General features: G+C 39.8%; 1 protein-coding gene across 2 annotated transcripts in view; it reads right to left on the minus strand.

Moving 5' to 3' along the window:
* Positions 1-15,376, minus strand: part of DISP1 (dispatched RND transporter family member 1) — a 125,552-nt gene that overhangs the window by 36,922 nt on the left and 73,254 nt on the right. For both annotated transcript variants that reach the window (XM_069484590.1, XM_069484591.1), the window contains one exon: positions 11,618-12,143. In XM_069484590.1, the coding sequence (XP_069340691.1) occupies positions 11,618-12,126 (509 nt within the window). In that variant the 5' untranslated portion in view covers positions 12,127-12,143. The remainder of the gene's footprint in view (positions 1-11,617; positions 12,144-15,376) is intronic.

Here is a 15,376-nt window from a genome sequence, read left to right on the forward strand (position 1 = left end):
ATCCCATATGGTAAGGAAAGCCTTGTGCACAGAGATTTCTTGCAAAGTAAACTCACATGCCATTCCAAGTCCACTGAGCGTACTAAGTTTTCCCAGAACCTGAGGTATGTCACAGCTGAGGTATTGCGGAGGGAAAAGGTCTACATATGTAGAATGAAGGGCTCTCTTTTGTCATAAATGTTCAAATCACCCTTTCTATTCCTTCTTCCTGGCCTTAAATCTGCCTCTTCCATATGGAAAACTTAAATCTTTCTAAAACCTTGGCTCACTTCTATTATATCATCTTTGACAGAGAGATGGAAAAGATGCGTTACTACTTTCCCTAAGAATTGTTGCCTGAGGATAGCCCTTTATTCTCTCAGCATTATTAAATCATTCCTTTTGTCATTTCTCCTCCACCCTAAAAATTCCTATTCGGTAAGCACTTGCTGAGCAGTAAAAAATAAAAGATACAATTTCTCCTCTTACGTGCCAAAATAGGAAGATGAAAGGCTGACAGAGACGCAAGTGGGAAGGCAAATGAGGCAAGATACGTGCAACAATGTGATGATATCACAAAATGCTCCGCTTTTTAGATTCTGAAATAAAAATGCAGCTTAACTTTGCCATCTTCAAATCAAGGGGGAAATATGTATGTATAATATGTATAAACAGCAAGGTGGCAACTTGGTCTCAAAAAAATAAATAAATAAAATCAACAACAATAAAAAAACTCTACCATGAGGTGGTGGGTATGACAACCCTCTCCCTCCCCCGCCTCTGTCCTTGCTCCCAACTCCACACCAGGAACATGAAAATTTATAGCAGAGTATTTTCCCTGCCTTCCGAGTGCATATACACTGACCAAGTATATCATTAACACGGAAGCCATTGATAGCTGATGATATTGCCATAAAAAGCCTATATATCTGTAAGTGAAAGAAGAAGAGATATGCCACTTAAAAATGTTCATCTCTTTCCATTTTGAAACCTTAATGGAACATGTATGATATTCTGATTAAGTACATTCTCTAATATAACTTAAATTTTGTAGACTTAATTCACAGCGATGAAGAACTGCTTTCCTTTTAAATCATGATTTTTAAACAGAGTGTATCAGGTTAGTTATTTTAACTAAGGAAAAATGAATCATTTAATTTCTAAACTATGCAATACAAAAATCTATTTAAACCCATGCTGAATTTACCTCTCTTAAGATATATCTAGACCCCTGATTACAACTGTTCCAACCTTCAATAATGAATATCTACACTTGAAACATAAAAATGTATATTCTCTTAAAAGTGACAGGAATACGTCCGTCTAAGGGAGAAAGTAAAGCATGTGTTTCACAATGACGAAAGTGGCTGATGAAGTGGCCATGGATTATGGGCAATCCCACTGCTGAATTTCCTTCTCTGTCTTTTACTTCTGTTTTAAAGCCCACATAAGCATTCAATGGCTATTAGCTAAAAAAAAAAAACTTACCTCCAATTTAGCTGTTAAATAATTTGCAAATTTTCCCCTGGAGATATTAAGAAGACTGCTGAGCAGAAGTGACAAAAGACTGCAGGGTACAATGATAGAAATGTGCAGTGTGTATAAATTTTAAATCCCCACACCGACTCCATCAAAATTTTCTGGCAAAAAAAAAAAAAAACAAAACCCTGACACTTAAGCACATCTCTCTGATGGAAATGCTACTGAGAAAAACCTAACACTCACTGGATCTGCTCAGTAGTTGTCTCAATTAGTAACCGAGCCCGGTGATCCATGAAGGCATTTCTATGTGATGCCCCCTCCCCCCCAAAAAATATATGTTTTGTGCATAATGTACTTGGTCTCTGCCTGTCCCATCCAAGCACACAAATTCAAAATTCAAAAACTGGAACAAATCGGACTTCCATGTAACAGCTTCAGTTCCAATTTAGGTTAAAAAGGAACTTTTCTCTTAGTACAGTGGGGTCCCAAGTAGCAAGCAAGAATGATGCTATTCCTTAATCCAGTGAACAAGAAAGGAATTGTGCTATACAAAACTGAGGGGGAAGAGAGGAGAGGTCTCAGGGTGTCATTTCCTCTTGTTAATTAATTATTTCTCCTTAAGACGAGTTCCAAGGCCGAGCAGATCACTGGTTAAAGGGCGGCCATTCTGCTGTTTGTTGAAAGGCGAGGGAAGCAGGGCATGGGAAATTCATTTTCAAACACATTTTGTCTCTGCCACTTACCAGGGGGAGACAGGAGGGCAGTACTAAAGGTCAAAATACCACATGGCTTTGGTCCTGTACAATGCACACCTCAAAAGGGGAATCTAAGAATGTTTTTTTTTTTTTTTCCCCCAACAGTAAAGAAAATAGTGTAAAGCAATGAGAATTCTGAAACGGACAACCGGTTAATTAAAAATATTTTTAAATGGTTGGAAAGTAGCTTTGGTTAAAAGGAAATATTCTTCCTCAGCCCATGAAGTTAAACTTGCATGGTTTAGTTGGAGGTTACAAAGCAAACAGCCCCCTGTGTTACATTTTAAAGTTACACTAAATTATAAAGTACTTACCCTTAAGCTCAAGCCTTTCCGTGGCAGATTGTTGCTGTGAGCCCTGTACAAAACATGCTTAATGAGAGTATAATATATCGTTTTCTTAATAAGATGTGAATAATAATCACTAATAAGAGATCCAAGAAAAGCCCATAAGAAAGCCAGAAAAACCTTATTAAACTTAACTAACTTAAGAGCATGGAATACTGGAATGAAGTCCACAGTCCTCAAGCCAAAACACTCACCAGACATTGATGTTGCTCACTGAGAATTGTAAGCTTTGGGAGGAGGAGGTCAGGGGTAAAGAAGTGGGGGGAAAAAAAATCCAAGCAATTTGGAGCTCAGTGTAGAGTTTATGCATTAAAGGGAAACATTTTAACAATCAAATAACACAGTTAAATACTTACTAGGGATTGCTTTATAATGAAGTAGTTTTAGTTTCTGGTGGCCTATATGGTAGGGCACCGATGGTAGCAAAAAAAAAAAAAGTTCCAGACTAATATTTAAAAAATAAAGACCCAGAATATTTAGCATTGGCTGGGACCAAAAAATTACCACCCCACTCTAGCTCCCCGTTATATGTAAGTGGAAACAAAGACACAGCATCATTAATCAGATTCTGTTTAAACTTCTAAAGTGCAGGGGAAAAATCCGTTACAGTAACACACACTGAGATCTGTCGCCTCACTCCCGTCCAGGGCTGGAAGACTCCTCCCTGAACCACCCTGCCCTCCCCCACAAAGCACACTCCATCCCTTAGGGGAAACTTTCAATGCCAGGTCAAGGAATTTGAGGAAACCGTGGCAGACTTCTGAGCAGAGAGTGACATAATGAAAGCAGTGTTTTAGGAAGGGGGAGGTGGGCAGGCACAAGTGACCGGGGCGTACACACGGGGGCCGCAGGAATGAATACGCTAACTGTCCATCCTTCTTTCTTACCAGACACAGCAAAACAGGGCTTAGAAACAATAAATTGCTTACATTCCTGTCGGAAGCAGCACGCTTGAGTCTTAGAGTATTTGCTAACTATCAGAGCCTTGTACCATTCAAATGGGAAGAAGAAACTGATTTAACTAAGCCAACCAACTCAGCAAATTCACATAGAATCAGGTATCAGATTTGGTCTTAGACGCTCTCATTTTATTCTGCTTTCTAAATTCAAAAAAGAAATACGTAAGAACAAAGAAAAGTCCAAATTCTTATTCAGGAATTCAGGGTTCGTCCGCCAGTTTTATAACCTACTGATTGCTTGTAAGTCACTTACGCTAGATTTGCAAATATTTCGGGGGTGGGGGGCTGGGAGGGGTGTGGAGCTGAGCAAACACAAAGCTTGTTCGCAGGCTGGCCCTCCTCAGGGCACTCACCTCACCCCCCCTGTCTTTCTCTTCAAAGGGGCTCCAGAAGTCAAACATAAAAGCAGCTCAAGAGCTGTCCAGGAGTAGACTGACTGCACATCTATGTTTGATTCTCTTTCTCTACACCAACGAGGCTGTCAATTTTTTAAAAATCAGAAACCAATGTATTTGGAGGAAGGAGATTTGAATCCCAGGAGGAGGAGGAATCCCCAAAGATAGACTCAAACAACAATAATAAAACAGTACTTTTAAGGAAACAAAGCCTTCTAAACCTTCTCCCACTGTCTGGGAAGTATCTATGTTAGACCAGTGGTGCCTGATTTTCGTGACCAAGTTATCACATCATAAAATCAAGCTCTGCGTAAGAAGGACTTGATTGACATTCAATTAACACTCAATTATCCATTCAGTTCATTGAATAATTAATTTCAGAGAGACTCAGCTAACCCCTACACCCTGATTTTGGTACTCAGAAAGTGAGTTACTTTTGCCAAAATCATCCCTCTCCTACTGGGCCATAAGCTGTTTGATGGCAGTGACCAAGCTAACTTCATGAGGTTTTTATTTAAGTTTTGTGACTATTTCACAAAAAAGTCTTGAGAAATATTTTTTGTAATCATTCATTTATTCAAAAAATATTTATTGAGCTCTGAATAGGCCCCAGGCACTAGGCTATATTTCAAACTCCAAAATACCAAGCAATCAGTTGACTATCTGGTTTGTGTTAAAAAAAAAAAAAATGTAGTTTTGTAGAGTCAATTTTGCTAAAAAAAGAACACAAAATATTATAGCAATCAAAATTATCCTTTAAATGCTAAGTTCTATAAATTCTTCTAAATTACACCTAACAATCCACTTAAGTTTGGCAAGAAGATGCAGTAGGTAACAATTGCCTTTTTCCTGGAATTAGAGATGTAACTGATCCATAACAGTTTCTTTTTTTTTTTAAAGTCTCACTCTTTGCCAAATACTTTACAACCTTTTAAAACTTTTTTTTAACCCAAAGAAAAAGAGAAAACTTGAACTCTTCTTTTTCTTCATTCTCCAGTATCTGCTAAACAACTAGCAGGAATATGGAAAGAGGGAGATTAAAGAATATATTTGCTTCATTCCAAAATGTTATATTAACTAGTTTTATGAAATAAAGAGGGTATTGTTTCCTGACATTTATTATTAAGGTACAAGATGACCAAGACTCACATTCTGAAATGTATTAAAGACCGCGCAATGCATTCCATGAGGCATAGCACACTCTAAAATCTGTTCGTTTATAATATAAAGGAGAACTCTCTAAAGAAGTCCTACTAATAAAATAGGCCTTCCCTCAATCTGACTGCCAAACTGACTTACTTTGGCAAGCAAGCTTGGAACATTTTAAATTTTATAAACATTATCGCTTTTTAAAAAGTTAATTTGACTACTTTAAGGAATGTAAAAATAAACCTTAGTTTCAGTGAAATCAAAATTAAATCTTACCAGATTTCTTCTAAAATCAAGTACAGTAATCAGATTATATAACTATTATAAAGTATTAAGGTTCTGAGTCTTTGGGGCTGGAGGGGCCCATTTATTCCCAACAGTCCCTTTTCCTTCCCTACAAGGCAAGTTAGTGACCATCTCTCCACTTGTTCCTTCTGTAGGTTGATGGTGTGAAGCGTGTAATTTATAAATAAGAATGAAAAGGAATACATTACGTATTTATTTAAACCAGGACTCAGTAATAGCTTTATTTCTGAAGCAACACCAACAGGGTTAAGCACAGGCATCAAAGAAGGACAACAAAAAAACTTAGAAGAAAATGAAAGGAACAAGAATGGAGAAGAGCAGAGAGACTAATGCTTGGTGTCGGGCACTGCGCTAAGTGCAGAATAGCTACTGTTACTCCCATTTTTACAGAGATGGAAACTAAGGCTCAGAGAGATTAAATATTTACCCTTAACCACAAAGCTAGCAAATGGCAGAGTCAGGATTCAAATGCAGTCTATGGCTTCCAAAGCGTATGTATTTACTACCTCATGCTGTGCAGTGAGGAAAAGAGAGAGGGGATGGAGGAAAGACGAGTGAGAGTTACAATGTAGCACTAGTGACTGCTTCTAGAGGCCAGCGAGCTGCACTTACCCACACTTGAGAAAAACTATGTTTTCACATTTGTATTTTAGATACAAAAAGCCCAGGCAACTATAAACCAATAAGATGATACTTTTTGCCTTTGGATTGATCCAAATAATGAGGTGCAGTAGATTTTGCGGAATGTAACTGTGGCCTCTAGAAGATTTTGAAGGATACTACCTACCTGCTACACATTTTTTTTTTTTCCTACTCTAAGGCTTTCAGTCTTTCAACTTTTTGAAGAAAAGAGATTTATCTTTTGGCATTTCTTTGTTATGTAGTAAACAAAATACAAGCAATCAAACCCCATTTAACTAGAATTATGTTGACAAAAAGGGTATTCACCATCAGATATTGCTGTTACTCTATATCATGGGGGTTCCATTTGGTGCCACGGACATTGAAAAAGGATCTCAGTTGCTTTAACAGAGCCAAGAAAGTAACTCTGTCCAGTAAAACTTTCTGCAATGATGGAAATGGCCTACACGTCTGTGCTGGCCAATGTGGTAGCCACTAGCTGCATGTTGCTATTGAGTACCTGAAATGTGGCCCGTGTGACCAAAACACTGAATTTTGGATTTTATTGGTGCCTACAGAACAGCAAAGTTCTAAAGAATGCAGTTTATTTCTTCTTGCAAAAGACACCTGTCCAGCAGTCCTGGAACAGTAATAATTTATATCAAGAAATAAAGGCAAATGATTATTTTCCTATTAGCAATCTTTCGATGGTAAGGGATGAAAAGAAGGGCATATGAATTTGTAAAACTGTATAGTCTGGTTCTCTTTTATGTTAGTATATAAAACTGGCTGATGCCTCTGCAGAAGCCCTGGTATTTGACTTCTGTGCTCCAGAGATTACCACAGCTATTCAGCGAGTACTTACTGACCAAAGACGACGGTCGACCTGTGGTCAGCCCACGCTGGAATCCAAGCGTGTTGCCTTGTCCACATCACCTCCCCGTCTCTGAAGCTGGGAAGCAGGCTTGCAGTTCTCACCTCTGTCCCTAGCTCCTAACACTTAGTAAATGCTTATTAAGTGCTTGCTAAATAAGCGAATTACTAACCTTGAATTTCTCCATTCATTGCTCCAACATCTTAGAGAAACATTTAAATTGACTCTGGGTGATTTGATTCTCCGAGATCTGTGTCAACACCCAGGTTTCTGCCACAATGTCGATGAGATGTTCACAGTGCTATTTTTGCTTCAAATTTCCTGGCTAAATAAAATAACAATCACCAGGGCTAAGAAAAGGGGAAAGGGTGTATCACTGTAGGCCAGGTGCTATGAAGTGAGACACTTTGGGACATGATACTCAGAACTGCAATTTTACCCCTAGATATTATGATACAACATAAACAAAAGAACAAGAGTTCAAGTGGTAGATTCTATCTCTTTTAATGTAACACAAGAATTCTCACGTCTTACGCTTTAATAAAAAGAGGTCCCTTCACAGTAAATAACTAATATGCTAAAGGGAAATAAAAATAAAACCTCTGAGAAAAGTGAGTCAGAAATTAGAAAATGAATAAAGAACTAAAGGAGAAAAAGAATATAGGTTACAAAAGTTATACAGTCCTAACGTATGGTACAGCAAGGACAATGTTTACTTAACGTTTAAGGAGCTACGCTAGCGCTAGGGTTCTACAGTCCCCTCTCTGACAAGCATTCTTAACTCTAATTCCTCTAGTGTGCCGCAGGAAACATTCGAAGTGACCATCTGTCTATGAAATCACCTATAGGGAAATAAAAATGTATTTGGCAGGCACCCAAAAATGTCACAAGTTCCTGATCATGATAATGAGTCTGTGGCATTGCCAAGTATCAATTATGAAGTCCTCTGTTACCATCAAGAACATTTCTTTGCAACACCAAATTAAAAGGTAAGTACAGTTTAGATTAGAACTCTTGTATGCTATTTTTGGGTGCAGAACTCCTTATTAATTGTGCAGTACCACCATTACCATTTCACTTTAATATGGCAATAAGAAGATCCCAAATGAACAATCCAAAACTTGTTTCTACCAGCACACGTGGAACGTGGCTGGCTCCTGAGAGGCGTTTTCCAGCTCTCTGGAGGAAAAAGAGTCAATCATCACCATGCAGGGTTTTAAACAACTGCACTGTGTTCAGGATGCAGAATGAGGAAAAGCTATCTCTCATGCCCCCCCCAGTCACCCTGCACTCTAGCAATCCTGTTCTCGTTACCCTTAAGCATGCCTTTATGTTTGCAAGCCTTCCCCTTACAACTTTCCCCCACCTTCCACATTCTGCCTCCTGCAGTCTCTTTCTTAATTCCTAGTCAGCCTTAAGGGCCACTCATATTCTATCCTTCCCAGCCAGACTGTCTCTAACGTCAATAACACACAGGGATCCTTCCCACCTCTCAATTCTTAGAGTTCTTTATTGTTTCTACTGCAAAAGAAATGTCTTATTATTATTTATTATACTTCCTGTCCTAGGTTTAGGACTTGTTGGTATAGGCCTGGCCTCATGGAAAGAAGACACTACTTTCTGCCCTTTTTAATTCCTTAGAGTTTCCAATTAGCCAGATTCATTAATGGCTGAGCAACAGGCATGAGGATAGGAATCTACAAATAAAAAAGCCTGAAGCTTTAAAGTGAAATCTATTTAAGCTAGTATACTTAATATGTGGCAGGTAAGTGATTAAAACAGGACATATTAAATATGATCCTTGCAATGATCTTAATTCTATCAATCAAAAGATTAAAAGAGAATATTACAAAGAAAAAAACACACACAGATGACTGATACAGTGAATCTTTTAGAAAGATTTATTAGAACATAACGAATCAAGAGGGGATGAAAGAGAACCTACCGTACTAAAGAGGAGAAGGAGAGAAATGGGAATCGATAGTGGCTCCTCTTTGGCCTCTGATAATGTCTAGCGATTTCCTGAATGTGGTTAAAACGTCCCCCGGGTTTGGCCCCAGTGTACACCTCTCCTCTTGGTATTCCTCTCTTCCATCAGGCCTCAGCCACACCGAACTACGCTGGAACTGAGCTCACACCACCTGATCAGTCTCCGCACAAACTGTCCCCACTATCTGCAGAGCAGCCGCTCTATTCTCTCTGCATTTGTGACTTCTCATCCTCAGCCCTTTGTGTTCTTTCTTTGTCGTCCTCGTCACAATACTGCACCAGCCTGTTTGCTTTGCTGTGTCCCATCCCACTAGCTTATGGCTCTACAAAGGCAAAACTGAAGTCTCAACTTGTTTAGTATCACATCCTTGTGCCTGGCACATATAACTATTCGGTAAATATTGTAGATCATATAAATAAATGTAGAAAATAGGGAAGTAATGTAATTATTGAAGCACAATAAAGACACAACTAGATGCGTACTATTCCTTGAAGGTATCTTTAAAATATTCTATGTCTGTTACAAATAGTTAAACAAAAGGCTCAAATTCTTGAGATAAAATTCTAAACATGAAAAATTTCCTTCACACTATTCTACTTTGATAGTCTTTCATACTATTCTACAATTTTTCTTGATAGACAAATATGGCATTTTTAGAATCAGGGTTTTTTTTTTGTTTTTTGTTTTTTTTCACACTGAATAATGGAAGTGTTTTTCTTTCTCTCCTGACATTTAAAATGTGAGCATTCGGCAATTCAGACACAGCTTCACTCCCAGGTAACTTCTTTGTTGGGTCTCAATTCCCTTTTCAATAACATACTCCTGTTCCGGAAGGTAGTCAGCTTCTTACCATTCCTTCTCTCCAGCATCCAAGGCAGATCCCACAGGGGCAGGAACCCAGTGATCAGGCATGACCTGAAGTGAGTTCACACCTGAAGTGAGTTCACACCTGAAGTGAGTTCACCGCGACTACCGCAGCCTCGGTGCCAGCAATGACCCCACAACCAAGGGCAGTGACAAGCTCATCCAACCACCCCTCAGTCTGTTTTTGAGGCCGTTCTACTGAAAGTGCACATAAGGCTCTCATTTCTTTTGAATTAGGTCATTGAGAAATGCTAAATCAAAATCCTGAAAATCTTGGCACATTCTGCCACATTGAAAGGACTGGTTATTTGCCTGTAGCTTTAACCTGTGACGACATTTTTTAAAGGAGGGATCAATCAAAATGTAGAACGATCTATCTCATCTCACACTCTACAACCGTATGATTTATGACTCAAAAACACCAATATGTATGATTACATAATTTTAAAATCAACTGTTTACACAGTTTGATTCAAAATGGAAAGAGTCTATAACTGGCCATGTAGCACAATGCTGTCAGAATAAATCTTCTAACAAAGGGCTCTGGTGAATGTGGTGAATTTCTCAATTAAAAGACACTTGAATGCAATATGGAAAATATATCCAAAACCGTATAAACACACTGCAAGGGCTCTCCTCGCTCTCCCCTCCCCACCCTCTCTCCCTTTTTCTCCCACTTATCTCCTCCTCTCTTAAAAAGAGTGAAACCAGATAATCTCTGATGTTCAAAACCTGGTAAAAGTGAAAAGTTTTTATCACTTAATCCCTATTTGCGTCTGACTCTTTAATGCACAGTGAATTTGTTACATGCATGCAGTGGATTACCATTCACCAATACAAAGATAAACTAATACATGCAGCAATTAGATAAATCTCAAAAACGCTATGCTGGGTTGCCAAACACAAAAGAGTACATACTGCATGATTCCGTTTATATGAAGTTTTAGGAGCAGGCAAAACAAATCTTTGGTGATAGAATTCAAAATAATGATTGCTTCTGGTAAAGAGAGTGGAAATAACTGAGAAGGGGCATGAGGAAACTTTCTGGGGTGATACAGAATTTCTGCATCAGACCAAGGTACAGATTACACTGACGTATACATTTGTCAACACTGATCAAACTGACCAGCTAAGATCTGTGCATTTCTCTGTGCGTAAATTGTACCCTAATTCTAAAAAGAGAATGCTCTCTTTCTGGCTAACTTAAAAATTTTTATTACCTAAAAATGCAAAATAATACTTGGTCTCTACAAAGCACTTAGTATTTTATAAAATATATTATTACCATTGCTCACCTGCATTGAATGAGACTTAACTTACCCATGGGAAAAATAGCTGAATCCCACAGAGAAATTACAGGCTATGGTGGGGATGAGGACTGGCAATTATGTAGATTTTTCTAGTACTTTTCAATCTACCAGATCTAAAAATGCTTTACAAACAATATTTTTAAAAGTCCTGTGCTACAGATTTATAGGTTTCATCTGCCATAAAAGGCATTTTTGCTGTCACCTGCTCTCAGCATGGTCACCCAAACCGCACGAACAGAAATTGTGAGCACAGCTATACGGAAGCACAAGGAAGTGAGTGGTTTGTTCTTCTTTTTCATAAAGGTGATCACTGTGAGTAACGGCACATAAAGGACTCCTACTTAGGTAGTCTCTTCTACCTAAACAGGGAGGCTCTGACTAAGAAACCAACGGATCGAACAGAAATACTATAGTATTTCATTAGCATTGTAGTTGGCTTCACACAATCCCCAAAATACGCATGTTCATAAGGTCTCTTTCCCTGACGTATTTTCCCTTTCTCCTTTTGGAGAACCAAACACGAGCAGTCACAGCCACCCTCCGTTAGCCGAAGGCCAAAGGCCAGCGAACCCGCCAGCCCACTCACCTCATGTTGGCTATGTGCTGTGGCGCAGGCTGGTGCTGAAAATGGTCAGGCCACGGGTGGCGCAGGCAGAAGGACGGAGAGGGCTGGAGACAGCACGCGGTCTGGCACACGGGTGAATGGTGTGGACAGAGAGATGCAGAATACTCCGAGTGTGGCTGCATGCAACACGGGGCCAGAGCAGCGGGTGCTGCAGGCCCAGCCTCGGGGTGGCACTCTCGGTGGCCACTGTGGCTGGTCAGAGGGGGATGGTATGGGCAGGGGTGGCAGCACTGGGGTAACATCGGAGGCGTTCTTTGGTCGTCTAAAGGCAGAAAGGATGATTTAACGGTGCCATTAAGTTGCAGGCATCCATTGGGACTCCCTTTTGTTCTCGTTGCTTCTTTGGGTGTGAGCTGCGGGGCTGCAAGGTCTCCATCACAGGGGCCGAGGACACTTGGGTTGGTGGCACTGGCTGCAAAGCTGCCATTGCTCAGAACCACAAAGTCACTGTTTCCATTGCTCATAGCCATGCTCCAATTTCTTGATCCTGAGAAAGTAAATGATACAGAATCTCCCGGTTATAGTCAGGCAGGCAAATATGTAGCAAAGACACGTAAAATAATTAGAAACTGCTGTTTGTTTTTTTTTTTTTTTTTTTTTTTTTTGAGACAGAGTCTCTCTCTGTTGCCCAGGCTAGAGTGAGTGCCGTGGCGTCAGCCTAGCTCACAGCAACCTCAAACTCCTGAGCTCAAGGGATCCTCCTGTCTCAGCCTCCCGAGTAGCTGGGACTACAGGCATGTGCCACCATGCCTGGCTAATTTTTTCTATATATATTTTTAGCTGTCCATATAATTTCTTTCTATTTTTAGTAGAGATGGGGTCTCGCTCTTGCTCAGGCTGGTCTCGAACTCCTAAGCTCAAACGATCCGCCCACCTCGGCCTCCCAGAGTGCTAGGATTACAGGCGTGAGCCACCGCGCCCGGCCGAAACCGCTGTTTGAAAATGAAGGTTCCTGAAGCAGTTCTGAGACAGTGGTGCAAACCCAGCAGCACCTGCAACAGAACCGGGCCCCACACTGGCACTGCTCCTGGTTCCTCCAGCTACTTCATGCACCCTGGGGCCATCCCCACCCCCACTGGCCGCTCCTCTCAGTGCCCTCCTTCTCGCCCCATCCTAGACGGGCAAGTGATCAGTCAGTTAAGAACCAGAACCTTTTGGGGATGGGAAGGGAGAGGATATAAATACCACCCTTCAAGTTTTCAGCAATATCAAAGTTGGGTGTTCTGATCTAGGAAGGATGGGGAACAGGAAAGACCACTCTGAGGGCAATTAGTTGTGTAGGTTAAAATGATTTGAGTGATCCTAAGAAAGTTTTATGTCTTAGAAAAGTCTCAAGAACATATGACTTTTCCTCTGTGTCACGCAAGTCCCAGAATAAGAATAAACAAAATAAAAACTAGTCAGCTAAGAATTCTAGTAATCAAAATATCAGATGCAAAAGTTTTATCCTCTATATCAATGAATGTAATGGCCAAAGTAATTAATAAACATACCACGTAAGCTGTCCATGAATTACTCATTTGTCTTCTATGTTATACACATACTATAGGTAACATTGCTTTCGCATGGGAAAAATACTACCATGGATGAGATTTGCTTCAAATGAGACTTTTTTCCTCCCATCAGTGGGTCCAGGCCTTCAATATAAAGGAAAATCCTTACCTGTTCAAATTACCAATAGCAGATATGTATAGTCCATAAATAAAAGCAAAAACAGACAACCTCTTCCCTATCCCCTTGCCTACCCCTCCACCCTCTGAGCAATAGACACACAAAATCTGGTAATTTATAAGAAAAGTGGTCATCAAATGCCATTGGTCTATTTAATGTATACATGAAAGCCAATAAGAAAAAAGGAAACCATAATTTGACTCATTAACCCTTCTGGCATGTCATTCTTCCAAGCAAACAAAATAGCTTCTCGAGAAATCTCTCTCCAGTCTCTCCCACCTCTGGCAAACATACAGGTAACCAGAAGAAATCATCTCTGTTCAGTCTGAGTACACGGTAATCTCACTGACAAACCTGGATCACCCATGACGAAGGTTCCTCTGCACATTTTCACCCAATAAATAAACTATTCAACGGGGGCATTTCTGTGCAGCGCATGCCCATTCCAGGATGCAAACTCAGCACCCTTCGTTTCCCTTTCAGATAAAACTCTTCAACACACACACAAACACACAATCAGTTAAATAAATATCACACAATAAGAATCTCGTTATAAATTGTTTTAGTGGAAAAGCAAAGCAGTTAAAAACATCAAACTGTGAATAAATTCAAGTGGATGTTACTTCTCTAATCAGTCTTATCAACACTTTGCAAGTGGCTTGCCAAGCCCAAGTCCTTTTATAGTGACCACTGAGAGGGATTCTGAATCGTAGTGAATACAGTTGCCCTCTCCTTCATTAAACCACTCTTGGGTATAAATACCTTGTACAAAACATTAGAATAATATACCCTACAGAAAGCAACAGTAGCTAGATGCATTCTCTAACTAGCAGGAAGGTAGGGCAGGTGTGCTGACTGGCAAGAGCACTATTCTGACCCAGGAGGTATAAACTCTAATCCTTTTCCCACCACTTTCTAAATGTGCCATCTCAGCAAGATCTTCTCACTTAAGCTTCTGTTTACTTAAGAATATATCCTCCCTTTTGTTGTTAACAAAAGAACAGGCTGTCTGCAAATACTCTGAAAACAATATAACATAAATTAAAGGACATTCAGAGAAGCACTTGACTTTTTAACACATTAGCTGCCATCTGAGTTGTATTTAATTCACGCTAGTTTTGTGCCCAGGGCCTCGTGAAGCATGTGTAACTCACACATCTCTTTACCTTGGGAGTCCCGTGAACTATTTTTTAAGTTGCATATAACTCATGCACAGAAAACAATAAAAAATAACAAATTTATCATTAATTAGAAAGGATCGCTTTGTTTTCGAAAGTTTTTATTCTATTTTCATAATAAAACACTGTGGCCCCAGGGAAAAAATTTTTTTTCTAGTGTGGCAGTCAATGTGTTAAGAAGCTAATTGAAATTAAAGATGTTTGCGTACTAGATAACATAGGAAGCAATTGCTAGATGAGATCAATGCAATTATTTCCCAGAATCAGAAAATCACATTGTACAAACACTCCATTCACAGAAATCACTACAGGCACACCTGCGATGGATACTCTCCAACCTCTACCTGCAATGGATATTCCAAAGCCTTCTCTCCAGACCTCAGCCAAGCTATCCCAGCTGATGGGATCTACTAGGACGGGCTGAAGGGGGAAATCAACAACTCCTTCTCTTTCCATCAGGATAGAAGGAAGCAACAGCTCTGATCTGTTGGCTTGTGTTCACCATCTCAGCCTATTTCTTCCTAAGTACTTAATTCAATCAGTCCTACTGACTCTAATCATAGCTGTCAGGTGAGTCAAGCTAGTGAGCAGCATCTAACAACAAATACCTTCAAAGCTTTAAGGTGAAACTGGGTTTAGGACAGAACCTATCAACCTCCAATACCCTGCAAATGACCTGCAGTCCCCCCTGACTCTCCACAGTTGTCAGGTCTCCCTGTCTTCTAATTAAACCTGCTTTTTCTCAGGAAAAGTAATTTTTCTTTTTCTTTGCAACCAAAATCACGACTATAATTCCCTTTTCTAAAAATTGCAAATGGATTATTTTGTAGTTGCACAAGAGTTAAATAGATTCTTGTTGGCCAGCTAAGGA

The sequence above is a fragment of the Eulemur rufifrons genome, chromosome 11 (genome assembly GCF_041146395.1).
Source record: "Eulemur rufifrons isolate Redbay chromosome 11, OSU_ERuf_1, whole genome shotgun sequence".
Lineage (NCBI taxonomy): Eukaryota > Metazoa > Chordata > Mammalia > Primates > Lemuridae > Eulemur > Eulemur rufifrons.